This window comes from Paramacrobiotus metropolitanus, unplaced genomic scaffold, assembly GCF_019649055.1.
Source record: "Paramacrobiotus metropolitanus isolate TYO unplaced genomic scaffold, Prichtersi_v1.0 Parri_scaffold0000215, whole genome shotgun sequence".
NCBI lineage: Eukaryota > Metazoa > Tardigrada > Eutardigrada > Parachela > Macrobiotidae > Paramacrobiotus > Paramacrobiotus metropolitanus.
The window spans coordinates 44,963-72,129 of NW_026570435.1; the positions used below are offsets into that span (position 1 = coordinate 44,963).

A 27,167-nucleotide genomic window follows, 5' to 3' on the forward strand; every position below is an offset into this window, starting at 1 on the left:
AGCAATTTGTTCGAACGAGCTTTTTGAATCTCTCATGACCTTCAGGGCAGTTCAGGCACAGTACTCTGCAGTCATGTTACAAGAACCCATAAATTTACTACAAAATAAAGAGTTATACAAATTGCAGCTTGGTTTTAAACTTGAATTAACAAAAAGGTCATTTTGTACAGTATATCCATCAGTTCGAAGGAATCGCAGATAGTATCCGCACTTCTATATCTGAAAACCGCACAAATTGTCACAGGTTTTTCTGGGTCGAAGATTACAAGATCTAAGCTTCGGGATCTTCAATCCGTCCAATAAAAAGAAGTGCATCCGTTGGTCGATGTAGAATAGCAAACAGAAAAGGATGGTCAGCGATGAAATCAATGGGCGAATAATCGGATGACCAATCGTCCATCTCGGGACCCATCGTAACCGGAGCTGTTTCGGTCACAGATGCGGCTAAAGTTCCTCTTTCGTTGATTTCTGCAAATGACACAAAATGCCGGCAAAATAAAGAAAGTACAGTGGAAACTGAAACCATTCGTACCCAAAGATACTGTATGGTACATGCTGGTGAGTTTCGGTTTTCCAGAGGTTACAATCCCCGACAAGTCCGCATTCGGTCCCAATGCATGAGTAACACCCACATCGGTCAACAGTTTGGCCATATCATACGCTCCATTCACTTTAAATTTGGGAATTTGCAGGCTGACTAAACGACGATTACCGGCCTTTAGCAAAGGCACCTTCTGTCGCAGACTCCGTAGTGCCTCGCTGCTAAACTGGTCTTCGCAATCCCGAATTCCATCGCGCTCTTTTGGCAGCACGATTATCATGTAAAAGTCGCCGTTGTACGGTAGTTCCACGTATTGCACGTCTAGGTCATCATCTTCGGCATACGCCACGGAGCGACGCGCCATCAAGTACACTGGCTGCGACACGTTGCCATTCAAGTGGTAGAAAGGGGCGCGGTCTTCTTCTTCACTGGAGTCAGGAAAGCGCATTTGCCAGGCTGCACGGAAATATAGCGTGTTCACGAGAGCGAGATTGCCCGTGGAACGCTTTGATCCGGATGGCAGTGGGATGAGATTGGTAACTCTGTTGACAGTGTTTGTGTTCACCCAGTCGTTCATACTGCGAACCGCCTGCACATTTAAATTAGCAAAATGATTAATTATTTAGCTCCATAATATCCTATAAGCCTATAAAATGCGTATCTACGCAAACAGACACTTTGCCCGCTTTTATATTTTCACCTCTTCTGGATGTGCCAAAAGTGGCAGTTCATAAACTCCAGCATGCAACGTCTTCAAAATAGAATTCGCAAAAGATGTTCGTATTTGCAGTGAAGGATCATAGAACACACCATTCAATAATGCTAATTCCGTTTTCAAACCCTTAGGAATTCGGCGCTGTCTTTCGGATGGTGGCAGGACTTTTTTCAGCGAAAGCTGTCTAGCGGTGTTCTCAAAGATGTCCTGCAGAACTTTGCTATTATTACCAAACGGTGGCTCAAAATGCAGTGCCGTATTGAGATTCTCTCTGGTAGGTCCTTGGGCGCCTAAATACAACACCGCACCAGCGTACAAAATACTAAAAGGAGACAAAACATAATTGCCGCCGTTGCCGGCATCGTCCACCCGGCAGGTAACCGAGCGGTACAGATCAACGGCCGTAAAGTCCAGTCGTGGTCCAAAAGACATTGTGCAGGTAATAGTAATTACAGCGTGGTGGATATTGGATTTGCTCGTAACTTGTAAAGGTACTTACGTTGAAGTCGAAGGTAGTTGCTTGCTTGAGCCTCGATTTGATTTAAACACCACGTGAAATATGTCCCTTAGGGAATGAGCAGTCATTAATTTGTCGTTTAAAAAATTATCTACGCTGAGATGACAAAAATTCTTTGCAAACTTGTTTAACGCCTGACGGTCGCATCGCAGACGGATACGAAAGCGGTAAGTACACTGTACAAGTTATATTTTGTGCTGGAAGCAGTCAAAGCGGATGCAACGATACATCCGCCGTGGCTGCTCGTTGGCGTCGTTGCAGACTTTTAGTGACGAGATATCTAAATGGCTCTTTCCGTCACTCAGATTGGTTTGGTGGGCGGAGGAAGCAGTTGTTTACTGCACTACCTACAATGTAGGACTAAATGGTCGCATAGCCCCATACCCAGCATTCTGTACGCAAGCGGTGCAGTGCGCTTGTATGAAACGGATATTTTGAACTCAGTCGTACAGTGCACTCCGCTGCATGCGTACTGAATGTGGAGATGTTGGGTATGCGACCATTTTGTCCTAAGTTGTACGAGTACTAATTATAACTAATAATATATTATTGTCACTGCTGTCTAGTAAACTAACAATAAGTAAAATCGTAAGCCAATGGCCATATTTATCGTACTACGGCACGCATTGTCGTTGCAATTTGCCATCTGTACTGTATACGCGTTTATGAAATAAAACATCACATTAACAAACGGACGTCATTCGACTGATAGCCGGCATTCAAAAGTATTCAAAGTGCCCGGCAGGCCGGCACCATCTTTTGACTGATTTTGCGTCAAAACTGGTTTGTGGGTTTCGCGCTTTATAAAAGTTTATGACGTAAACGTCCACTGACAGGGTCAATGACATTGAATGGGCTAGTCAAGGGCTACTGCTAGCCTGCTACCATCCTTTACTTTAGTTTTTTGACAGGATCGAATTTCAGTCTCAGCACAGCTGCTTCGTGTACCCATTGTAGTGTTCTAGGAGTTAGGACTTTCCATGCGTCCGATGAAGAGAAGTGACTCCGTCGGTCGATGCAGTACAGCGAACAGGAAAGGATGGTCAGCGGTGAAATCCACCGGAGCATAGTCAGGCACCCAAGAGGCGTCCGACTGCATTAGTCCCATAGGAGCTGGACCTTGCAGAGCAGACACAGCAGCGGCTTCTGTCCCCCATTCATCGATTTCTGTCAAACAGGAAAACGCACAATACACTTCAATAAAAAATTTTATTATTCCAGCGAAACAAAGGAATAAAGTAATCATTTAAAGTATACCGAAGACGACTTTGTGGTTCATAACAGCGAAGTCCGGCTTGCCAGAGGCCACCATCCGCGAGAAATCGGCTTTCGGTCCCAGAGCATGCGTTACGCCCACCTTGGCAAAGAGTTTGGCCATATCAAACGTGCCTTCGATCTTGAACTTGGGCAGCTTAAGGTTGACCAATCGCTGATTGGCTGCCTTCAGCATGGGCACTTTGCTTCGCATATTGCGCAGTGCTTGACTATTAAACTGGTGTTCACAGTTGCGAATGCCGTCTCTCTGTCGCGGGAGGATAATCAGCATGTAGAAATCGCCCACGTACGGCAGTTCCACATACTGCACATCCAAATCATCGTCTTCGGCGTACGGTATTGTGCGACGAGCCCACATGTACAGCGGCTGGGAGACGTTGCCATCGAGGTGGTAGAAGGAGTCGCGGTCGAGATTCGGATCGGACGTAGGAAAGTGCGAGTCCCAGGCGGCACGGAAGTAAAGCGTGTTGACCAGCGCCACGGTGGATGTCGGCGACAGAGACTTTGGGGCGACGAGTTTGGTGATCTGGCCGAAAGTGTTTGTGGTGACCCAGTCGTTCATGCTTTTAATTGCCTTTAAAAAATAAGAATGTTATTGCTATTTAACAAAATGTTATTGACGCTGATATCTGTAAGCACACTATACGTACTACGTAGAATACACAATATTTTGAATCATCTCTTTAATGCTTATTATTATACATTTATATTATATATACATTTCTATATCAGTACCGGGAAATTAAAATTTTTGACAAACCTCGTAAAAAGCAAATTATTCCTGTCAAGTTGTCAACCTATGTCATAAAAAGTGATTGAGCACCTTTGAAATTTTCGAATGCTTTGGGCAATGAAATTTTGTTTATTCAGACGTCGAAATCTGCGACGATGTCAGCGTGCAGAGGAAGCAGTAAAACCAGTACTTTGTTTGGAATACATACGCAAACACGTTTCAAAAACTTTTCGTTCCTGCAAGAACTTGTGGTCCTGCAAGAAACGTATATTCTGTCGTAACCGGCCAATTTTAAATTTTTTGTCCAGTAATATTCCAAAAATAGATTAAAACTGCTGTTTCTTGAAAGGCAGAAATTTTTAAGCACACCGAGGTGTAACTCTTTGTGTGACTATAAATAGGCAGATAACGCTCGTAAAATGCCAGAATATACAACCAGTTAATATACAACCAGTTCAGTTGATTTACCTCATCGGAATTCCTCAAAAGCGATTGCTCGTACACTCCGGCATGCAAAGTTTTCGTCACTTTCTTCACAAAACTTCCCCAGAGCTTAATGGACGGGTCATGAAAAACACCATTGAGTAGAGCCACCTCGGTCGGAGCCTTATTGGGAATATGGGGCAGCTTGTTGGATGGATCGAGCACTTCTTCAAGCGACAACATTTTGGCTGTATTGTCGAACACACCCTCGAGAATATCGCTCTTATTGCCGAATGCTCTGCGGAAGTGCAGCGCCGTATTGAGGTTATCACGGGTTGGTCCATTCGATCCCAGGTACAGCAGGGCACCGGCATACAAAATACTCAACGGAGACAGAACATAGCTGCCGGCACCGGAATACAGACATGTGGCTGACTGGTAAAGGTCAACCGCTGTGAAGTCCAGTGTCGGTCCCAGAGTGAAATTGTCCATCGTGTCTCCAGATGAGTAAACTTCAGTGTAACCACTGCTAAGTATCGGGCCGCCCGTTTCCGTTTGTAAGCAATTTAGAAATCTACTTTTTATCGCTATCGACAAGTATCGTCAAATTCCTTCAGGGATTTTAGATGATTAATTTGACAATAATTACATGACGAATGTTATTCATACCTCATGGATGCAACGTGATGGTTATTGTGCCAAAAAAGGATGAATATTGTAGTTTGACGAATTCAAGATTTTATCCCTGACTCTGTGTACGTAAAGCAATTGCTACAATTGAACGTTTGAGGAAAAGATGCAAGTATAGTACATTTATTGGTTTTGTGTTTATCCTGCAGTCGGCAGTCGTTTGGGCATTCGTGGGTTTGAATTCAGTATCTCTGTAGCCTATACCCCTATACTCCGTGTACGTAGTGCTTACCAATACTATTACCACAGTTATATAGCAGTCTAGCAAAACTTTTTCAAAAGCCATATATTTATTTTTCCGGTAGCATTGTGCAGACACTTCAAATTCGTCTAAAATCTGTCAGGAAAACTCTTCAGACAAATTATTACTCTATGGAAATCTGCGTTTGGAGATTATTCCATGCCAGACGTCAAGATGCCGCGTATAACCGATATGCAGGCTAACTAACAAGTAATCCAATAAGCTGTGGCAGGAATGGTAATCGGGAGGGACGAAAGCACCAAATTAAAGAAGCGTGTTTTTCTGCTTATCAGATAAACTGTGTATGTACAGTTTATTGCTCGAAACGTCAAATGACATATTCAAATGAATCAAATCAAATCTGCATTCCCAACACGTCCCCACCGGCTACGGCTTTGATCCAGTTTAAAAAACTTGACACCCGTGTGTAAATCCCACCGATACCTGCAACGTGCCTTGCGAAAATCGACAATGGGTAATACAAATTTGTACAAGTAACTCTCGTCACCTCGTCCACATCCGCGGCCGTATGATACAATCCCCGCTTGATAATGACGTCGTGATTTTTGGTCGAAACATACTGCGGGACCTACAAATAATTTGGAACAGATTTGCAGTTGACACAGGCTCAGTATTGGTTCTTCTGCCTTTGTTAAGGTTTTCAAAAATAAAAATCTTGTTGAAAAACTGACTTAAGTATTTTTCGTACTTCTGATACAATGACATCATTCGATATGATTACCTCCGCTGTCGCCTTGGCACGAATCCTGGCCCACAACATTACCCGCACAAAGGAGATTGTTGAGATTTGGCGGCTCGCCGTAACCTTTGTTGATGGCGCACTCGTCTCCGAATTTCGTCTCCAACATGTTGATGTGGGCAAACTTTAAAGGTCGAGGATTTCTTCCTTCTACGTACAAGAATTCAAAGTACCAGACTGGCAGTTTAGAGCGCAAAGAAGCGTGCAAAATTAAATTGCAAATGTACCTCCTGCCTCGGTTTCTCTTCCATATCTGTCGTGAAGAAAATGCTTTCTCGCATTACGGCAAAGAACATTCGACACTGCGTAAAGAAAGGAAACCGGCGCAGCTTACCCGCTGACAGAGCAGATCTCTCCAACCAATGGGAGACGAGAGAACAAGCATACTGGGCACACGCAGCGGCGATTGAAATCAATATCACTGCCCAGTTTGACCAAAGCAATATCGTTCTCCTGGATCTTTTTATTATATCGCGAATTGAGAATGACCTCAGATACCGTGAATTCCTGGGCACATCCCGATGGGTCTTTGGAGCCTTTAACTGCGTTATTGGTGTTGCTCAAGGGAGCTCCCACCGTAACCAACAATCGCATGGGTTCGACGGCCTTGTTCGCTCTGATACACGAAAACGATGACAGTACAACAATTTTATAAAAATATCAAAAATCAAATATCATTTTAAAAAATATCAAGCAGTTTCGAACAATAATTTGTGAAGAATACCTACTGATAATCGTGTACACAGTGAGCAGCGGTCAGTATTGTTCGTTTCCCAATAATCGATCCTCCACAATAGAAGAAGCCATCGCGATGAATTTTTGCCTACAACATTTTCCAGTACGCCATGCTCATGGGACGGGAATGCAACAACATACTTGCCAACAAACATCACCCGGCATAGTATCCTGTCCGCCCACTATCGTCGTCTCCAAAGTGAAGTTACCGCGCCGCCGTACCTTGTTGGCGCTGTTAAGGGACTTTAAAACCGCCGGTCGGGCCAAGCGGGTATTAGCGTCTACTAGCTGGAACGGATCGTCGTTGTCCAGACGCGGCCTACCACATCCACCCAGTTCATCCAAACCGGCTTTCCACCGAGGTCCTGTTTTCAATGGTGCGCTAAACTTGGACCATATGGAATGATGGAAATGTCGATCCGCACCGGTAACATTTTTCGTTTTGCTCTTCAGCGACAAAAACGCTGAATGGGATGCGTGGAACAGAAAACCGAAATTCAGAAAAACAGATAAAGTCGCACTGCAGAAGTACCACATGATGCCGTTCTTGCACATACAAACAGCTGTTATGCAATTATGTGCTGAAGAACAGCAAGATGCAGCATCGCACATTTCGCGATCAAGGACAAAACCCTCAAGGTGCTTAAGCAGCGCATGTTATGACTAGTGATGATGATGTTGCACAGTCGTTAAGTGCGACGCCGTTGTACTTCATGAGCACCTATCTAGATCACAGTTCAATGAGATTTATGCTTCGGATGTGTCAACACTCACTTGTACTCTCCAAAAGTATAAATCGTGAGTGGCAAAATTAGTGACATACCGTACGACTAGGGCGTATTGTACACACGTTCAAAGCCGATGTGAGATTTTGAACATAAAATGTAAATTCAGCACAATGCACTTATTTTAATCCTTTCATTGCATTGATATATAATGGAAAATTTATGGATGGAAGCAGAAACAGCTTTACGTAGGTGTACCGTGTACCATACATAAGTTGTAACAATTACGTACAGTATTGTATAATTCAAACGCGTGCACGAACAACCTGGAGAGGCATCATGCCACGAAGTAGCCGTACGCATGCGCGCACTTCCGGATCCTGAAGCGGTGAATTCTGTGGCACAAATTCATCTGGCTGTTAACTATGTTGCATGTAAACAGTGTTCTCTGTTTTCACATAGTGTTCAACTTTGAATGCACTGCTGGTATCATTTTTACCGTAACTCCCCCAAACAGAAGTGACCGATGGCCAGTTACTGGTTTATGCTGCACCTATGTATATTTATTATATTATACGAGTAGGAATCTGGACTTTGGCGAAAGCTCAATTTGCACGTATGAAACCAGAAAAGTATAACCGGCACCAGAGAAATTCGAGTTTTGCTGCATTAATTTTTTTAAGGCAGTAAGTAATGCGCTGTTGGCAGTATAGCTGCATTTAAACCCATTATGGTCTCTCATGCCAGCAAAACAACTGCGTGCTTCAATTGCACTTTGTAGATACCGCTCGCTAGTTGCTACAAATATTAATATATCTGATCCGAATATTAATGTATCTGAAGGCTTATGTCTGTAGTAGACTCTGTACTAATCATACGCGTTCGCTCTGCAATTAGGATAAGCCGCGACTATGCATACACACTGTAATTATAACGCAGCACAGTACCTTCTCCGATTATCACAATCATCAAGGCGATAAAATTATTCGTATATCTTCATCTTTTAACAAATTGCACAAAACCTTTCTGATGCCGTATCCGAACTCGTATTCATTAAATCATTCGAGCTAGGCATTATTAACCTGCAGTGGTTATCAGGCTAGCACTGACAATAGTTATGAAAATTATTCTTTATGGAAAAGTACATGTCAAGAAACCGAAGACAACCCCATCGTAAAGAGTACAAGCGCCTACCTACACCGTAACGAATCCATAAGCCAAACTACCCGAGTTTTTTCTATCGTTCCGGTATAATCAAAACTCCATCATCCCAGCACGGCTTAACTGAACTTTTAGCAGAATGGAGACGGTAACAGCAAAACTCGCTTTCAAGCCGGGCGATTTGGTTGATATCGGAAAACCATGGATATTCACTGTGCGTCCCGACCTCGTGGAGCATGCATGCCATTATTGTTTGTCCATTCCCCAAATACAGATGAACCTACACCGATGTTCACAGTGCCATTTTACAAAATATTGCAGCCAGCAGTGTCAGGTCAGCCGTCAGTTGCAGGTTACGTTCGCAGTTTGTCGAATGGTCCCATTAAGCTTGTGCAAGTACAACAGCTTAACGGACTTGAGTTTTGCGATTTCCATCAATGGTTGTTGTAATTTTTGTATCAGAAGCTCGACTGGAAATCCTGCCATAAGGATGAATGCAAGCTGTTATTACAAACAAACGTACTCGATATCGGTCGCCCGGGATTTGAGTACTGGATTCTGTTAAGAAAGGCCGCTATTAAACTAAAAGTAAGTCATACAAGTTTCACTGTTTGCAGCCGGTTTGGGTGGAGCTGATGGCACTACCATGATATTAATTCCACTAGGGCATTAATATTAAATTATTAACCGTGTTATTAACCGCTTACGTAGCATTTGGTATTAAGAAGCCAACCGGCGTCCTCGGTATGGATTTAAAACAACGTGAAGTTCTGAAGGCTTCATGACCTTTTCTGTAGCGCTGCACAAACATATATATATTTATATATTTGTATATTTATATGTTTTTATATATTTGTATGTATATTTACTGTACATATGATGGCAGATAGAGTATGTATTACGTGTCATGTATTGATATAAAGCAGCACCGTAGCTTTGTTGTATATAATATTTGTACTGATCTGGAAAACTATCGATGTTGCTAAGAAGACATGGACAAAGGATAGAAGGAGGAAAGTACTAATATTAGCTATAGGAGGACAGGCAGCACGTGAACTCGATATATTTCATTAGCAATAAGGGAGCTATACATAATTTTGCTTTCTGCACGGCAGAACAATCCACAAGATATGGATGTCTACAACAAGTACACTTCGAATCAGGAAGAGGCCAGCGTCGATCCCGTTGCACGATCTTTATTCCGCCAGTACTCGAGCCAGTTAAAACTAATCAATCCCAAAAGCCGACTTCACAGTGATTATCCGAAATTTTGCGAACTGTTTAGCAGAGTAATATTCAACACCTCCATGATCATTGGAGTGCGGAAACCCGGTTCACAGCCTGGAATCGGGTTGGCGCTGTATCAACCCGGCGTCACCGGTTCAGTTGTCGGGTGCAACAGAAACATAACGTCCTACAGCCAGGATAAGCAGCTTTTTGTCAAAGCTACTAGGAATATTTACGAAGGCGACGCGGTACACACTCACCTTTGATGTGATCCTACGACCATATATAAAAATACAGTCTTACAAACGGCAGTTTTTTATAGCTCATTGCTTCTCAAGGATCGCCGTTTCTCAGTCCAAACGAGCGTTTTCTGCGCTACCGAGAAGTATACGCCACCTGTCACTGCGACGCATGTACTGTGCCATCGAAAGACGCAGAACGTAACGCTTTCAATTGTGGCACAACAGGATGTCGTAATGCCATTCCACTGGACGACCGCGCAGCTTCGGCATGCAGCGACTGCGGACGAATCAACGACGATCAAACTGAGCGCGCTAAGTCCATTGTTCAGATGCTGCTGGAGAAGGTGGATGCCGGACCACCCTCCCTCACCGGAAATCTGTTCGTGGATATTCATTCCTGCATACAAATAGCCGAACGAATTCTTCATCCGACGAATTTCACATTAGGTTTATTTTATAAGCATGCATCGGATGTGTTCACTAATATCCTTGGAATGAAGGGACGGGCAGTGGAATGTCTGGAAAAGATGCTGGTTCCACTAGAGTATGTTGCAAACTGACCTTTCCATTTAATCTTCTTCGGGGTGCGCTGCACGCAAATGCAATGCATTATACAGTGCAGCAGCAGCTGGTGCTGACCTTTAAATTGACACGGAAGCGTTTGTGTACTTACAGGTTGCATACTGATCCATACCTGGAAGAAATCATCAACACCGTACAGCCAATTTGCGTTTATCACACGAGAGTTATGAACCACCGACTGGCTGAAAAATATTTATCAAAATATCGGCGTATTGTGGAAACGATACATGGGACGGATTCTCTACAACACGAGCGCTTCCAACAGTTTTCCAACAAGCTGGCTGCTATGCGACACACTTTTGTAGATAGTGACGATTCTGGTTGAAACTGCCGAAATGAAATTCCTTACTGTGGTTTTAATTTTTTATCTATTTTGATAATTATTACTGCTGCTTAATTTTACGGACACATAATGAAGTTGTACAAAAAGTCGAGTGAAATTTAACATTTCGAATTTTTAATGGTCGGCGCTGATAAATTGACAGAGACCGCTTATACGCAACAATTGATTCCGCATCACCCATCTGGAAAAATAAAGTATCAGTAAAAAATTAGAAACGAAGTGTAGATTACTGCAAGGTTGGCCAGGCGATGAACTGATAAACATTTTATTTTATGTAAAATCAACCAGCGAAAGCGGGTGAGTCAAACGATGGCTGACTCAACTCACTCCCATTGATATGATTTGATCCGATCGTACACGTATACCGAACGTGAGCGATTGCGCAACGTTCTCACCGTTTTCCGCTGTGACGGTGCCGGTTGACAACCGGCGGTTGTACACAACTGTCTGCCTACTGCAAACAAAGCATTTAAATTTGCTTATGCTAAATTTCCATCCGCTACTGCTGCACTCGAAAAGTGGCAAAACCGGTTGCCTCGTCACTGTGTTGTGGTTTGTTCCTGATGTTGTTTGCAGTTTGTTTCTTAAATATCTAATAACTTGTATATTGCTTTTTACAATAATGCTGTGCTCCAAGTTTTTGTTGTATCCCGAGATTGTTGTACTTTTCTTTGTAATTATCCCCGATATCTTCTGTACGAAATGTACCGTGAGGATTAGTGAGATCAATATTAACGGGCCCAATGAGCGCGACAAGGCCCATGATGCGGAATTTATCGAGCTCATCTCGAATTGCGCAGGACCAGGAATTACCGATCCTTCAGGGATTATTTCTCTGCACGATTATGCCATTGTAATGTGGCGCGGAGGGAAAACCGCGCATGATCCCGTGGAAGTGCAGTATGTGATAAAACTGCAAGGCCAGTCCTTCTCCAAAAAATCCCCTTTATTAGTCATCGCCGCGCCTGGATTGTATCAGCGTTTAGTGAATAATACCGATGTTATCCAAGGCGGAGCGCATCTGATCTCTTCCGATGAATTAGTACCCAAAGTCGAATCGAAGAACATCCACGATGCGGGTTTTCTGGATAACGGGAAGAAGCGGACCATGGGGGTGGCGGTGTACAGTAACGGAGTGTCCCTTGCTCCCGGGGATTTTCTGGACGCCCGGACCGCCAATCTGGAGAAGCTGGACGATATCCTCCTGTACCATGAACACGGCAGTGGAAAGCAGTTTGCGGATATTTTCTTCCAAGGATACGAGCTCCCGGGGATTGACGCGCATCGTTTTGGGCTGTTTCTGCGCGATCTGCCCGGGAAGCACGAGAGGCACGAGGATAAAAAGGCGGATTACGCGCTGAGTTACTGCTGTGTGGGGAAGGAGCTGGCCAAATGGCCGTTGGCTTTTAAGCGCACCGAGATGTCGCCGGGACTGGAAAATAAATGTGATGCCCCGGTTGCCAAGTTTGTACTGGATGATAATATTGGCTCCAAGGTGACGGTGAAAAATCGGTGTGATCCGGCGGAATTGGCGCGGGAGGCCAAGTTGCCTACGGAGAAACCCAAAACCCATCACGGCAAGAAGAAAGGTTAGTTTTTTCAGCGTCCGGTTTTGGTTGCTTCGGTGTTTCTTCAGTCTGCATTGCAGCGGCTTCTCTTTTTCGTGTTTTCCATTAACTGAATTGTCACGTCTTGGCACAGATGTTTATTGTGCCACTCTGGCCGGATAGATACTGAGTAATAATGATAATAATGGAAATACTCGTAGTACCACATAAAATGCGTCCTCTACAGGTCAACACAGTCATGCGGGTTGCTACGCGCTAATATGGCGCGTAGCCACTACACTACATCTTCACCCTTAAAAGAAGTGAAAAGCAGAACATTATGGCAAAATGTCGAAATAATCTTCCTCGACATTGTAGACGGTATTGACCTTTTCCTTCTTCTTGTTGTCCTTCTGCTGGCATGCCCTCTATATGGCCTTTCATGCCGCAACCATTGCATCTGGTGTTTTTATACCAGCATTCTTCTGGCGTATGCCGCCAGGATCCACATCTTTTACATTTCCGCCGGGACGGCATCTCTTCTTCACTTCCACTTTCGTCATCATTCTCTTCCTGTCTCTTTTCTCTACTGCTCTTCTCCTCTTTCTTCACTCTTATTTCTCGCTTCTTAATGTTGTTCACCACATTCTCTTCCACATTAGTTTTTCTCGCCTCTTTCACGCTTGTTTCATATTTGATAGCAATTTGGAGGGCGGCGTCGAACGTCTTCAGCTCTTGCAGCATTAGGTAGCGTCTTGTTGCGTCGCTTTTGACGCCTGCCACGAGCACAGCACTTAAATTCTTCTCCAGCACTGTTGCCGGAAAGTCGCATAGGATCGTTTTGTCACGTAAACGTGTCGCGAAGTCCACCAGGCTTTCTTTTCGTCCTGCCGAAGACTGAAGAACAGCGCCCACTCGGTTATTTGGTTTGTGTACGGGGCGTAGGCCGTTTCCAGCTTCGTGACCAGTTCACCCAGTGTGAAGTCGGACGGCATCTTGGGTTTGCACATCGAAACTAAAAGCTGCAGGGCCTTCGTGTCCAGACTGTTTATTAGCAAGGCACGGTGCTTGTCCGTATGAAGGTCGGTCAGCACAGTATAATTATCATACAAAACTTCCACGCCTTCCAGTCCATGGTTTCCGGATTGAACTTGGTCAATTGATCGGTTGTGGTCGTCATTTTCGATCTCTTATTATATAGCGCTCGCTTTCCTCTTCTCCTTTCCCGCTTCAGAGTTCAGAGAATACTACACTTCACGCCAATTGTCACGTCTTGGCACAGATGTTTATTGTGCCACTCTGGCCGGATAGATACTGAGTAATAATGATAATAATGGAAATACTCGTAGTACCACATAAAATGCGTCCTCTACAGGTCAACACAGTCATGCGGGTTGCTACGCGCTAATATGGCGCGTAGCCACTACACTACATGAATTTTACTAAAACTTTCCGTAGTAATTTTTCGCTGTTAATGGAGATTAGAATTTATATATTTCTGAAAGTTAAAGATTTCTTTTAATCTGATTTGTATAAATATTTGTTAATAAGAGATGCAAATTTTTTGGTTACGGATATGTTTATGTTAGTTTGTTTGGCCTTGAATTGCAGAATGATGATGATTGTGATGGCTATTGGCATAGATGAAAATGACATGATCTAAATAAATCTGTAAATAAGTTACTCGCAGTCGCATCCTTATTGTACCTGTTATTTTTTCCTGCAGATTTAAAAGTGTCAAATAAGCGCGTCAGCAGCTTATCGCGGTGTATTCTAGCGCGCAAGCGATGAGCATAATTTATTTTTTAAATAAGCTGGGTATTTCGATAAATGCAGTATACACTATACAGGTACTTGTACACAATTTAAAGTCAACTTGTAGAGTGTGTTAATTGTTTACGAAGTATATCGTACTCTTTTGCTTAAACTAATGTATTTTATTGCTTGCGCTTTCGCAGATTTTACCTTTAACTGTCGGACGTTCGTAATCATATTATGCAATATTTGGCTGTTTCTTGGCCTGATCTTCTGTCGTATCCGAAATCTGAAAACCGATAAGCTAAACAATTAGTACCCGCTCATCAGCCTGAACTCTGAAATGTCTATTCTACCTTGTAGGTACCGGTTTGGGAAACGATACGCTGGATGCCGTTGCGCAGGCGCTTCTCGGCGGAACCGATATGTGTAAGCATGCACATTGCACACTGCGGTAGTTGTTAATTTCTGAAGGGTTATCGTTGGTGATTGTTTGCGCTGGGTTGGGTCATTTGCTTACCACTGATAAGCAACGGGATAAAACAGAATAAATATGCCAGCAGCAGTGATGCGTGATTGTGTAACATTTATGTGCACGAACTGCGTGCGATTTGATGGCGTTAGAAAGATAATAGTTTGTAAATAATGGGGGTAGAATGGATATTTTCTCATCCGAGAGTAAAAGAAATTTGCTATTTTTTGGGTGGTGTCGCGTACGAATTTTGCTTGTCAATGTAAAACAAACAGACATATAAAATATATTGTTGTGGTGATTGCGGTTTTCTCTCAGTTCTTAACTTCTCACGTGGTAGTACTCGTAAAAGCGCTGATCTGCAATTATGTGGCTTCCTTACCTTCCATTTTTAGTGGCTTACTCGTTAAACTGCCCGCATATTAAAAATTTAATTTTGAATTTCTGCTTCTACCGTTTACACGTTTTTTCTTACTTTCACACGTTTAACTGGTAGCAGAATGTCATTTGTTTACCCAGTTGCATTCACGGCGTGAAAAAATATTAAGACAGTAGCACGTAAACTGCGCATGCGCAATTCGGCTTTTTCATAATTCCGCTGATTCCATAAAAAATTATTTTTTAGACCGGTATTACTTATTAATTAGGCCTTTTTTTGTAGCGAAAACGATGGACTCGCTGGAGCGACAAGTATCGATGCTTGCGAGTGTAATCGGCGGTTTAGTGAGCGTTGGCGGGATAGTGATAATCGTTATCCTGACTGTCTACGTCCGGCGCAAACGGTATTACGCTGATTGTGAGCGTGTCTGTTTTTTGTGTTTCTTTACTTTCGCTTACATTAACAATGTTCTTATTACCTTTACGAATATTTTACTACCTTTGCACTGATGTGCGTGTTAGTAAAAGGTACTAAAGCTGGAATTACTTATCCATTGGCATTCAAAGTTCGTTAATCGTTACTTAGTCAAAGCCTTTAACATGGTACCAGAATTTTGAGATGGGCTGGTTTCTTTTCAGACGACAGTTGCGCGCCGCTGGCCATGTGCCATTGAATCCAGTGCGGGCACCGTTTACCATGGATGATGATGATGATGTTCGCTAGAAATGGCCCCGTCTGTGATGTGCGCTTTGCGCAGTTGATAATGATTTGGAATGGATTGATATAATGATTTGGAACTGTGAATCTGACTTTAATGGCAAGGAATGTAACGGCGTCTGTATGACTATCTATATTGTATTATATTAACTGCAACCTGGTGGGGTTACTCTAGTGACATGTATTAGGTATGTGTTTTTATTGTGTGAATTATTTTCTTTTGTTGTTTTAACTGGCGTTGTTTTATATGAGTATCTATGTGATTTTGTTTTGTACAACGCTTAAGCGATTTCTTAGTTTCTTGTTAGATTGTAGGATGCCGCAACTGGATTTGCTGGCGTAATTATTTTTGTCTTAAGTCTCTGATTATGATTTGTACAAGTCTTCAGATGCTGTCATTGCTCGAAACTGTGGACAGATTGACATAAATGACGCTGATGATTCTTTTGTTAAAGTGGAAAATGATGGTGCAAAAAATGAGTGATCAAGTTGGAAATGATACTATAAAATGCTTGAAAGTTAAAACTATGAAACACATGTTTTTATGTGTAGAAATTATGTTTATGTTGTATTCGTAAATCTTTTAATCCGCGCAAAACATCCAAAAGCAGAATGAGCCGGAGTATTGAAATAATCAGATAATTTAGATAAAGTGAGTTTGTTTTTATTAATTAGAATTGACAACGCAAGATAGTCGGGGAATAATTGTCTCAGTTTTATTCTTCATCCGTCCACAAGATTAAATTCTGAGTGAACAATTAATGCGACTGTGACTGTGTAATGGACATCCATCGTCCTGGACTGTCATGTCCTTAATACTTTCACCGCTTTCGTTTTCTGCGCTGGACACCACGGCGATAAACTATTCACTAACAATAAATTGTAAAAGTTACCAGAGATACCGTTTCCCGCATAACTTGTACAATCCCGCGCGCCGAATCGTGACCAGCGTATTATATTGGCTGGCAGTCCAGGGTACCGGCGTCAGACTCGGGGACCATTTGAGATGAGATTTGTTCGCCTTCTCCATTGGCGCACCAGCATTTTCCCTTGTGACACTGCTGTGGCTTGAAAGTGCCATCGGTGTTACACTGCGGTCCATAGCGATTCGGTACTGCAAAACGCATTACACTATCAGCTATACAAACTGATCATAATGAGACATTGCATTTCGTTAAAAGTCACCAGGCGAATTTCATCGCTTTCCATTTGTTACAAGGCTCTTTATTTTATTAATTACAAAAAGCAAAAAGCTAAATACGTCTTTGTAGTTTTATTATGTCCTAAAGCATTTTTTATACGAAAAAAGACATTTGAAATCCAGGCATCAATCACAGAAGTACTTACACGGACTGATTTTGGCTTCGTACCACTGGCGCGGACATTTGCAGGCCTTGATCTGTTCTCCGCGATACTCATTGATCACTTCTCCATCTTTCATAAGGCACAGGGTTTCTTTCGTTTCGGGATTGTACTGTTGGACGGAGTAAGTGAAATCCGTATCACACCGAAAAATGAATCCTTCAAATGCTGCCAACGAAATACTGCACTGTACATTCTGACCAACATGCAAGTGCACGTTTAATCATCTCATACTTCCGTTTTGGAATTTCTCGAAACGTTTTCGTGGGCAATCACAATCTGACAACGATCGCTGCGGTGCTACCAACATGATCCCTTCCTTGGAGACGCAGAATTTCAGACCGGATTTGGTATTGAACTGTGTGGGAGCGTACGTTCCATCTGGGTTGCATTTGGGGGTGAACGGTTCCGAGGGTTGTCGATTCGCGGCGTGCTCGCTGCACTTGCCTAATTCGCAAACACACAGTCGTACAGCGTACACTGTACACGCTATGCAGTGATAAAAGTTAAATGTAGTAATTGTGAATTGCGCTTTGTAATTGATGGCTTGGATGGTTAATTTTTATGAAAATGGCCGTGCTGTTCCTGTACTGTTATTGTACTTACGACCAACTAAGGGTCCAGCCGGAATCGTTAAAGTTGCTGAACAAACCTGGCATCCCACGATTACCACAACGAGCTGCAAAAATTCCAATTTCGCATTACATTAGTGCTAAGGTTGTTTGCTGTTAAAGGCATGTGTAGAGATTACCCGGAAAATCGCAGCCGTTTTAAGCTCCATCGCTGAAAAACTGCCAGCAGAATACAGAGTCAAATGAGCAAATTAGTATTAACAGCGCTGGTTGTCCCAGGAGTTCGAGAATTTTTTATGGACAACTGGAAGCACGCTACACATATATTATATTACACACCATAGTAAACATTTAATTTTGCACGTTAAAGGGAAAATGCGAAACAGTTATAAGGCTTGAAGATACGTTGATCAGCAGATCACATAAGGTGGACTTTATTTGCCGGTGCTCCACGGACTTTGTTCCGCACAGAAGTGCTGCAGCTTTATCTAGCAGTGGTAATCATTATGTACTTGTACTCTTTCTTGTAGTACGTACCGTATCAGTTCCATCAACTTTAGTTTTGCATGTGTCGACAGTCAGCTCCAATTATGACCAAGGTAAAAATAGACAACTTTAAGATATGCAACAGACAAATCTAATAAGGTAATTAACAATTTCATACTAATTAGTACGAGAATAGCACCAATTACTGTAGAAATTTTTGAGTAATCATTGGCCATGATGCGTCTCCCATAATTGCACGTCATTGCCGTAATTAATCTACTTTTACGTACAGAATAATGGCACACTCAGTCGGAATCATTGGAACTCGGTGGGTATCGGATCGTGTTCTGGGAAGGATATTGTGATCACCTTAGGACGGAAGCGGCTGACACTCTTCCCATCCATTAAGGAACACACGCTCTAATAGGCGACAAAGATTAATGGGGTAAATGAAACGTCGAATGAAAGGATGCAGTTCGACACATACAAAAATCAGATTATAACTAAAGATTTCGCTCGAAATGCTCCTGACCTTTCGAGGTCTATAAGAATACCGCACTAACCTCGCTCTCATTTCACTTTCCATATTCTCGACGTATTCATCCGTCACCATTTCCCGACGTGCCGCTTTTATTATAAATCCAGTTTGCTTTGCTCGAGTCAGTTCTACGTTGTCCATGTCACTTGTATTACTTATATTTCCACTTCAGATATTTACACATCCTTCACAATTCCGGTGTTACAGATTTCACTAAATTTCGTTCTAATGAACGGTACAGCGCTTATACAGCGTTAGAATGAATAACACAAGTTTTCTTAACCTGTCGGCTAATTTCCATCCCCACCCCCCGGATACTTCGTACGCCGGATGGGTCATGATCCCGCTGACACTGGCCACCCTGATCGCCAACATCCTTCTCATCGCGGTATACATCCGTTTCTCCAGCATTCGGACACCATTCGCCGTCTATGTCATCAGTCTGGCCTGTGGCGATCTGCTTCAGACCTTCACTTTGTGCATCCACAGCACCGTGACCTTATTGGGTATTCGTTGGCCGTTCGGTCGGTCACTGTGTATCCTGGCTCTGTATTTGAGCTGGGCGCTGGTGTCCTTCTGCTTTCATATGCACGTTCTTATCTGTGCTAACCGACTGTGGGCCGTCACACTGGCTAATCACTATCGTCTGTATCATAACCGGACAGTTGCCGTGTCGTGTGTCGTGGGTATCGTTGTGTACATTAATGTGTGGGTACTGCCGGGATTCGGCATTCATTTACGCTATTATGCCGATGGAACAGGGGCTTTTATCTGCGTGCCGGATTATCCAGAATTGAATTTGTGGGCACATTCGGCAGATGTGGCACTTTACTTTGTACCGGAATTACTTATCCTGGTCATGTATCCAGTTATTTTCCTAAAGGTCAATGGAAAACTGAGGAATAGAGTTCGCACCGGCCAAGGTAACTGTACATGATAATATTATATGATATTACGGTTTCTTACGTAGACAAAATTATGCAAAGATATTATAATAAAAAATATGCCGTCGCTTTATTTATGGATTACTAGTGATGCTCATATTCTTGCAGAATCTTGCTGACTATGTGATCATTATTACAAGCAAAAATATTTTGCATGTCGTAAAATTTAAGAATCCGGTAGCCGCTACTGCTGTATTGCCTATTTCTTTCTTGTTTAGCAGAGCATAATTCTTCCAACTGCATACTTGATGCAACTATTTTCTAAATCTCTCTTTATTTTAGACGGCAGTGCGCCAGAATTCGTTTCGTACACTCAGAAATCAGCCGGAAATACCCGGAGTGGCATCACCAATGATTCTATGCTGACAACGAAAAGCGTCGACGGGACCGGTTTGGAGGAACGAAGCCGTGCCCGGCAACGAATTCCAGGGAGACCCATTAATCCCCGCCGGCATTTCGCGATTTTGACAGCTTTAGTAATCGGAGCAGTATTATGCTGGACCCCACTCAATGTGGCCTACTTACTGATAATGTTCCAGTCTTTTACTGGATATCAAATGCTGGCGCCTTGCACTCTGATCTTTTATCTGGATGGCCTGCTTAACCCGCTGATTTATCCGCTGGCATCGGCAGAGTGGCGAGAAGCTTTCAAAAAACTATTTAGACGTTAGATTCATATTTGTCTAATTGGGTAATGCATTGTTGAAAATTTTGATTCATCCCAGCTGCGTATAGGGTATTCCCTGAAAAGGCATTGGCACAGTTTCTGCGTTATTAGCCAGCTACTGCAGTGTACGTTCTAGTTCCTTTACCTGATCACTCCTGATGTCCATTGTTTAATTAATTATAGCGTAATCAAACCTTGCAGAGCCAAGGGCTTCAGCGTAAAATATGTTTTAGTGTGTATGCTTACCTAGGACAACTTAAAGCATAAACAGTCCCAGCATCAGTTACCATCTTGGAGTCATTTTGCCGGTTGCGTATATTAATGAATAGGTTTTTTAACAATACAAACACATATATATCTAAGAATCCAATAACTTTTATGAAAATATACGAAATATGAGAAGCTGAGCAGCGCTGCAATCAGTAGAGCAAAACGATTTCCGCTACGTTCGGCTAAGAAAAGTGGCACTGACTGAGGAAAACAAACAAATACCAGAATGTGTATAGCTGTATGGTGTAAGCGCAACATACCAAATTTCATACAACAAAAAACGTTGCAAAAACAGATTTGGTTAAGAAAGATTTTGAATTTGAGCCTTTTAGTACATAAAAGATCTGCCATATTAAGGATCAGGGCTGCAATGGCATGCAGATCTCGAACAGAAAACCTGTTTAGCAGATTTTATTATTCCGAAAAACCTGCTCGATGCTGCGTCCGGTATCTTCAATCCGCTGAACCACTCTCCGGCCTAATTCGATCTCTGTGGAGTCATCAGCGCAGATTGTACGAAATATATGTTCGGCTTCCTTGCCGTATGCGGTAACCTCATCCATAACCTCCGCTGACAATGCTTTCAGCTGACGCTTGGCTGGTTTGGACAACTTATTCAGTGCAGTCAGCACGCGCTGCTGCAGAGCCGAAGCAGTGGCTATAGCCGCTCTTGACAAGCGACCAGCGCGCATGAAATGATACTGGGGATATATATTCCTGAAATACAGAAAGGTATTCCGGCGTTTGTGACCTTTATTATGCTTAAGCTTGCGCCTACCGTAAGCAAGCCACCAGTCCTTGCACAACCTTCCAGCCATCATCGAAACGGTTTTCCGCAAAGTATTCGTCCGCTACATCCCATCCGCAGAGGAAGCGTAAATGCGCGTCCCCTTGCAAGATGTCCGCCGCATCCAGTTTTTTGAAGAATGCAATCTCGAGTTTTTGGAGGCGATTGCTGCTGCTGCCAGCACTGTTACGAATGCTTTCCAGGTGCTCCGTGAAGCGGCGAAACTGGAGCAGTCGGTCAGTGTTGATGACACCGCATTCTTGGCAAGGTTGCGATGCTCGCCTATCACTGGGAATGCGGTTACTGCAACCACTTGTTGCGCACTTCAGCGGATTGATTTCTGCATCCTATCAAACACCTAACAGATTGATAATGATTTTCTACACAAAACAGTATACCACACTTCGGAAACCTTTTTTCTTGTATACAATATTGATCTTTACCGAAGAAACTTGGTATGATACGCCGCCGATTAATGTTCTTACGAATATTCTCAGATCTTATATATTCTTTTGTGCACTTAGATCTTTTATGCACTTCTTGTCAGATCTTACATATTCGTGTGTGCACTTGCGGCAGTTGCAGGCAGATCCATATAGTTCTTTGAAGAAACTATTACACGAGGTTCTCGTCATTGAAAATGGTTCTCGGAAAAGTTCGTTGTATCGCAGCTGCAAAAATTCGTCAAAAAAATAAAGGCATGCTAAATAAATTTATGACTTTGTTAGTTACTTACCGATAGGGTTAATTAAGGAAACGATCTTGTCATGAGCCAGAAAGTTATTGTGTATATACGTAGGTATATGTACTCATACTCATGCTATGTATAAAAAATTAACGATAAAAATGTACCAGTCGTCTTGCATACAGTACGTATAATCCAGTAGGCCTAATTTTGTTAGTGGGATAATGTTTTGATGGATAGCTAAATGGTCACTCACATCCTGCAGCCCGGTGCAGTTGGGAATGTCCTGTGTGGCTAGTATAATCAAGCGTCGTCCCTGGTAATTCATGACGACATTGATATCCCAGCACACCGGGGTCATCAGACGTTGTGGTGCTTGCGGAAAGAGCGCCAAGCCAATGGGTGCCGGGTCAGGTCCCATAGTAGAAATTGGAGCAGCGTTGTAACGGACAATTTCGGCGTATTGCAGCAACTCCATGTCAGATATCCCGAGTTCGGCAGCCACGTCGGACCAACCCGGTGGCCTATATTGAACATACCAGCACTGTGTACAGTATTATGGTTTTAATATGAAAACCTGGTATGAGCATCATCGCAAAATCTGGCCTACATTGAATGGTGATTTTGCGGGGAATTAGAGGTTACGGGGTCTTTTGGAAATGAGTTTACAATTTCGGTTGGTAATTTTTTTTCGAGTCCGGGGATATCCACGCCTTTGTTCGCCTAGGCAAAGTTATTAATTATTTCAATATGAGTTATTAAGGAGCATGGAAACTAATCAGTTGAAGATGATAAAATGATTAACATAACGGGCCAGAGCTTGCCCTTTTGTACTGCATATGTATGTTCAGCGCCTTAAAGTACAGTAACACTTCTTACAAAAATCGCAGACACTTCCGTAACTCGTAATTTTACGTTAGGCTTATAATGTATCTATCCGGTATCGCGCTCTACCTTAATTTTGTTCGCAATCTTCGCAATGAGGTCACCAGCTGAAGAGACAGAGGATTTGGTATTACCACCAGACGAACGCCGGCATACCACTTCCATATTACTACCAAGATCTTTTAGCATATTGCACTCCAGGTAATGCTCTAGCTTCCAGTCTGCTGTCTGAAAATCATACCTCGTTTTAGAATTCGCAAGTCTCAGTATATTTGCTATCATAAAAATATTGTTATTCAGAGCGATTATCGCACGATCAGTTGGAAGTATACGGCACGTTTTCTGTCAGGAGAACTTTTACCTGGCACGCGATGCCGCAGTAGCGGTGCAACTTGCATCTCGAACAAGTTCGTAAACCCTCTTTTATCTGGAAGCAATAGGCGCAACGAATTTTATAAGAACCGCTATCGAGCGACCACACACCCAGGGATCACAGACTGCCACGACTTCTCCAGCGGAGAAGGAACGACCATCAACTCTTGGCGTGAGATCCATAATCGATTTCGCACTGCGTGTTTCGATCAGCTAATGTAAGAAACGATGTTTATTACCAAATTTACTAATCCAAACAGTGACAAATTCTAATGTTGACAAAAATCTAACGTAACACAGGGCAAAATATTGGCAAATGCCGGTGGCAACGGTTTGGTCACTACAGAAGTGCTCAAGACGCAAGTCCGACATGTGATTAAAGCGGTCGCCCAAAACGTAGACTGCAGAGCGTTAAATAATGAAAAGCTTGGAGCTTTTACTGACCATGCGGTCTGTTTAGAAGCATGATTTTACCAAGCAACCCAATTTCACTTTTTGTAAGAGTATTATGCGTGTATTGTAGCGTTATGCGTGTATTTGTACAAACTACAGAGCCAATAGATTTGTACCACTATTTTGTTATGCGTGTCGCAGCGTGTGCGTCGATCATTGTCACTGCAATCCTGCTCCACACGGATCTGCATATCACAGCTACTTACGAGTTACAACAATGTCATACTATTTTTACTGTACTTTCGTATAATACCGTTTGTACGCTTCGTGCTGACAGGCAGTTGTTATGCATATTTAAACCTGACTAACTGGAAAAAACTGAACTGACGAACTGAAAGAACTCCTTGTGTTAAAGGCAAGAAGTTCACACTGCGTATGCGCAGATGTCGAACAGGATTATATTAAACAAGGTTCTCCTGTTCGGCAACACCGCTCGTGCACGTCGGAGTCTCGGACCGGATTGTAAGGATAGGTAACAAAAAACTGTCCCCAGCTTTTTAATTATTAGAATCCCCAGAACTAGCACTGCAACGATTCGATGACAAGTGACTGATTATAATTTATTAATTTACCGTCGTTTAAATAAGGTTGCTTTTGTGGAAATTCTGTTACACGAAACTGATGATATCTGGGATGCAACGGCCAAGTCACTAGAATTGTTTCGGGATACAGTGCTTGTTGTTAGGAGTATGTGCTGGTACTTCAAGTATGCACAGCCTTCTTAGAATCATTTAGTCATTATTTTAATCAATTACAAAGTCGGGCTTACGCATATGTAATCAGACCTTTAATAAGTTTACATGCAAGTATAAACTGACGGTGAGTACATAATAAGAACGAGATTTTCAACGCGTGGTTTGCGTATTTCGAAAAAGACAGTACCCCTACGAACCCAACACGTTCTGTAACAAAAAGGGGTGCTGCAATCAGCAGAGCTTAAAGGCTACTATAAAATAACAGTCAGACACTCTTTAGTATCAAAACGAAGATGCATGCAACGCACCAAAGGGCTTACGACGGAAACCTTACAAAATCAGATTTAGTGAGCTAATTTCGGAATTTGCATTTTAAAGAATTATCAACTGCCATATCAATTTAACATCCGCCGTTAGGTTAAGGTTGTCAGTTTACAAAAAACGCCAATGAATCGAACTTCTAATTAATGTTATGATCGCGAAAAGCCTTTTCGATGATGCGTTTGGCATCTTTAATCCGGTTAACTAATTCTCGGCCACAACCGGCCTCGCTGGACTCGTCACCCCAGACTGTACGAAACAGATGCGCAGCTTCTTCACCATACGCGGCAATCGTAGCCACCACATCCGCTGACATTACTTTCAGTTGGCGCTTGGCTGGTTTAGACAGATTAGGTAGCGCCGTCACCACGCGGTGCTGCAGAGACGTAACGGTGGAGAGCACGACCGTTGACAAGCGAAAAGCACGCTTCGCATGGTATTGGGGATAGATGTCTCTGAAAAAGCAGAGCGCACTGCGGCATTTGTGACCTTTATAAAAGATTGCAGCGCAATTACCGCAAACACACAACTAGCTCCTGCACAAGCTTCCAGCCATCTTCGAAGCGGTTTTTCGCAAAATACTCTTCCATTACGTTCCATCCACAAAGAAAGCGTAAATGCGCGTTCTCATGCACGATGTCAGCCGCATCCAATTTTTTGAAGAAGGCAGTCTCTAGCGATTCCCCATCGCTGCTGTCTTCGCTATTACGGATGATTTCCAGATGTTCCGTAAAACGGCGGTACTGCAGCAGGCGGTCAGTGTTGATGGCACCGCACTCCTTACAGGGCTGTGAAGCACGGCTGTCACTGGGAATCCGGCCGCGGCATCCTTTTGTTACGCATTTCAGCGGATTGATTTCTGCCACCTACAGAATATCAAGCATGTAACAGAACATTCATCAGTTAATTTAATTTTAATTTAATTTAATTTAATTTAATTAATTTAATTTAATTTAATTTAATTTGAGTCAGTGCAGGTAGCCCATATCCGGCTAGGATGACATCTAGCCTGGGATTTTAAACCTGGCTGGCGAGACGCTAATTAGAAAACATCAATGAGTGGGAAACTGACCTGAAGACTCCATACACATACACCAAAACAGCGATACATCATACACCAAAAAGCGATTCATTAAAACAGATTAACAGAATTTAGTTGTGTACAGAGCGGTTCTAAAACAGCTAAGTGTAGGTAAATCAAGAATATTACTGCCGCATTCGTTAACTTTATCCAGAAGTTTTCCCAGTCTCCAGGATAGCGTCGTCTCCCCACACTTCGTTGCCGCACTCTTTTTGATGGTCACTTGGTCGGCGTTGCGCAAGCTGTATGGGTTCCGTTTCGGTCCAAGGTCGATCATATCGGTAAGGTACGCTGGTACGTTGTACGGCTCCGGATGTTTAATCTTATACAGCCAGATGGCCTCCTGGTGCCGCCATCGCGTGAACAGTGGGAGAATTCCAAAGCGATTCATCAGCAGATTCACTGGCGTTTTCGGGTAGTATGCAATTGCTCGAACAGCGTTACGGTGTGCAACCGCAAGCTTCTCGCGCAGGGACACAGACGCGCTGCTCCACACTGTAGAACAATAGTCCAGACGAGACTGGACGAACGCGTAGAAAAGTCCAATGCGTTGAGAGTCGCACAGACCGTCTTTCGCACGATTTATGAGAGCAGTTCCATGACTAACACTTTTTTGAACTTTATTAAACTGTTCGGTCCATTTCAAGTGCTGGTCAATTACCACTCCCAAGTGCTTAACGGATGTTTCTGGTTCGAGCTGGTGACCATTCAGCACGATTGCTGGTCGTATCTTTTCACTACTGCGCGAAAATGCATTAATGACAGGTGGCGTTCAACCCTCTACAATTCCGGGAGTGCACTAGCTTAGTTGCTGCTTCCGCCTTGTTATGCGGTAACATAACCGATGTGTCCGCAAAGCTTTCTGGTTGCACTTCACCGAATGGGTTTTCAAAAAATCGTTAAGGTAAACGAGACTGGACTGGACGCGGTCCACTGTCCTTTCGGACTCGCTGCAGCCGGCCAGTCAAGGAGTAGTGAAACCACGACAATGCTGATGATTTTACTCCGATGTCTCGGAGTTTTATCAGCAGCGTATTGTGGCAGACCAAGAAACAGAACTGCTACGGCTTTTCTTTTATCAACTGCCTTTTTCCATGCTTTTTCCAGTGTTTCACCTTTACTGTTTTACATGCATCAGATCAGGCTTTGGAATACAATATACATTATACATTTACAGTATATTATTTTTCTTATATAGGGGGGAAAACCATGTCAGTCGAACCAATTCACGGCACGGCCGCCGCCACCCGACTGGAGTGTGACGGTGGC

The 27,167-nt window shown here is 43.1% G+C and overlaps 8 protein-coding genes across 9 annotated transcripts; 3 read left to right on the top strand and 5 right to left on the bottom strand.

Moving 5' to 3' along the window:
• Positions 1 to 14: 14 nt before the first annotated feature.
• LOC129601130 (leukocyte elastase inhibitor-like) lies at positions 15 to 1,749 on the bottom strand. Its single transcript, XM_055499859.1, has 3 exons — positions 1,242 to 1,749; positions 533 to 1,130; positions 15 to 468 (listed from the first exon to the last, which is right to left on the bottom strand). The coding sequence occupies exons 1-3, from the start codon at positions 1,686 to 1,688 to the stop codon at positions 272 to 274; spliced, it is 1,242 nt and encodes a 413-aa protein (XP_055355834.1). The 5' UTR covers positions 1,689 to 1,749; the 3' UTR covers positions 15 to 271.
• A 673-nt stretch (positions 1,750 to 2,422) lies between these two features.
• LOC129601129 (leukocyte elastase inhibitor-like) lies at positions 2,423 to 4,772 on the bottom strand. Its single transcript, XM_055499858.1, has 3 exons — positions 4,250 to 4,772; positions 3,031 to 3,622; positions 2,423 to 2,940 (listed from the first exon to the last, which is right to left on the bottom strand). Exons 1-3 carry the CDS (start codon positions 4,694 to 4,696, stop codon positions 2,735 to 2,737), a joined length of 1,245 nt encoding a protein of 414 aa, XP_055355833.1. The 5' UTR covers positions 4,697 to 4,772; the 3' UTR covers positions 2,423 to 2,734.
• A 416-nt stretch (positions 4,773 to 5,188) lies between these two features.
• On the bottom strand, positions 5,189 to 7,288 carry LOC129601133 (trypsin-1-like). Of its 2 annotated transcripts, none has more exons than XM_055499864.1 (7): positions 6,772 to 7,288; positions 6,624 to 6,718; positions 6,230 to 6,511; positions 6,123 to 6,148; positions 5,878 to 6,045; positions 5,644 to 5,724; positions 5,189 to 5,579 (listed from the first exon to the last, which is right to left on the bottom strand). In XM_055499864.1, exons 1-7 carry the CDS (start codon positions 7,240 to 7,242, stop codon positions 5,491 to 5,493), a joined length of 1,212 nt encoding a protein of 403 aa, XP_055355839.1. In that variant the 5' UTR covers positions 7,243 to 7,288; the 3' UTR covers positions 5,189 to 5,490. The 2 variants fall into 2 exon arrangements, with proteins under 2 accessions (XP_055355839.1, XP_055355838.1); XM_055499863.1 differs by having other exon boundaries at positions 5,878 to 6,048.
• Positions 7,289 to 8,434: 1,146 nt separating this feature from the next.
• On the top strand, positions 8,435 to 11,083 carry LOC129601127 (histone-lysine N-methyltransferase SMYD3-like). The gene is made up of 5 exons (XM_055499856.1): positions 8,435 to 8,850; positions 8,979 to 9,104; positions 9,632 to 9,991; positions 10,066 to 10,529; positions 10,661 to 11,083. The coding sequence occupies exons 1-5, from the start codon at positions 8,656 to 8,658 to the stop codon at positions 10,890 to 10,892; spliced, it is 1,377 nt and encodes a 458-aa protein (XP_055355831.1). The 5' UTR covers positions 8,435 to 8,655; the 3' UTR covers positions 10,893 to 11,083.
• A 262-nt stretch (positions 11,084 to 11,345) lies between these two features.
• Positions 11,346 to 16,221, top strand: LOC129601122 (uncharacterized). Its single transcript, XM_055499849.1, has 4 exons — positions 11,346 to 12,499; positions 14,576 to 14,641; positions 15,346 to 15,466; positions 15,702 to 16,221. Exons 1-4 carry the CDS (start codon positions 11,392 to 11,394, stop codon positions 15,784 to 15,786), a joined length of 1,380 nt encoding a protein of 459 aa, XP_055355824.1. The 5' UTR covers positions 11,346 to 11,391; the 3' UTR covers positions 15,787 to 16,221.
• A 245-nt stretch (positions 16,222 to 16,466) lies between these two features.
• On the bottom strand, positions 16,467 to 18,118 carry LOC129601125 (U24-ctenitoxin-Pn1a-like). Its single transcript, XM_055499853.1, has 5 exons — positions 17,894 to 18,118; positions 17,749 to 17,821; positions 17,377 to 17,589; positions 17,128 to 17,310; positions 16,467 to 16,894 (listed from the first exon to the last, which is right to left on the bottom strand). The coding sequence occupies exons 1-5, from the start codon at positions 17,921 to 17,923 to the stop codon at positions 16,734 to 16,736; spliced, it is 660 nt and encodes a 219-aa protein (XP_055355828.1). The 5' UTR covers positions 17,924 to 18,118; the 3' UTR covers positions 16,467 to 16,733.
• Positions 18,119 to 18,948: 830 nt separating this feature from the next.
• Positions 18,949 to 20,596, top strand: LOC129601143 (5-hydroxytryptamine receptor 1D-like). The gene is made up of 2 exons (XM_055499873.1): positions 18,949 to 19,661; positions 19,965 to 20,596. Exons 1-2 carry the CDS (start codon positions 18,998 to 19,000, stop codon positions 20,351 to 20,353), a joined length of 1,053 nt encoding a protein of 350 aa, XP_055355848.1. The 5' UTR covers positions 18,949 to 18,997; the 3' UTR covers positions 20,354 to 20,596.
• Positions 20,597 to 21,020: 424 nt separating this feature from the next.
• On the bottom strand, positions 21,021 to 22,569 carry LOC129601150 (uncharacterized). Its single transcript, XM_055499882.1, has 4 exons — positions 22,348 to 22,569; positions 21,961 to 22,077; positions 21,398 to 21,753; positions 21,021 to 21,336 (listed from the first exon to the last, which is right to left on the bottom strand). The coding sequence occupies exons 1-4, from the start codon at positions 22,567 to 22,569 to the stop codon at positions 21,021 to 21,023; spliced, it is 1,011 nt and encodes a 336-aa protein (XP_055355857.1).
• Between the last annotated feature and the right edge of the window lie 4,598 nt (positions 22,570 to 27,167).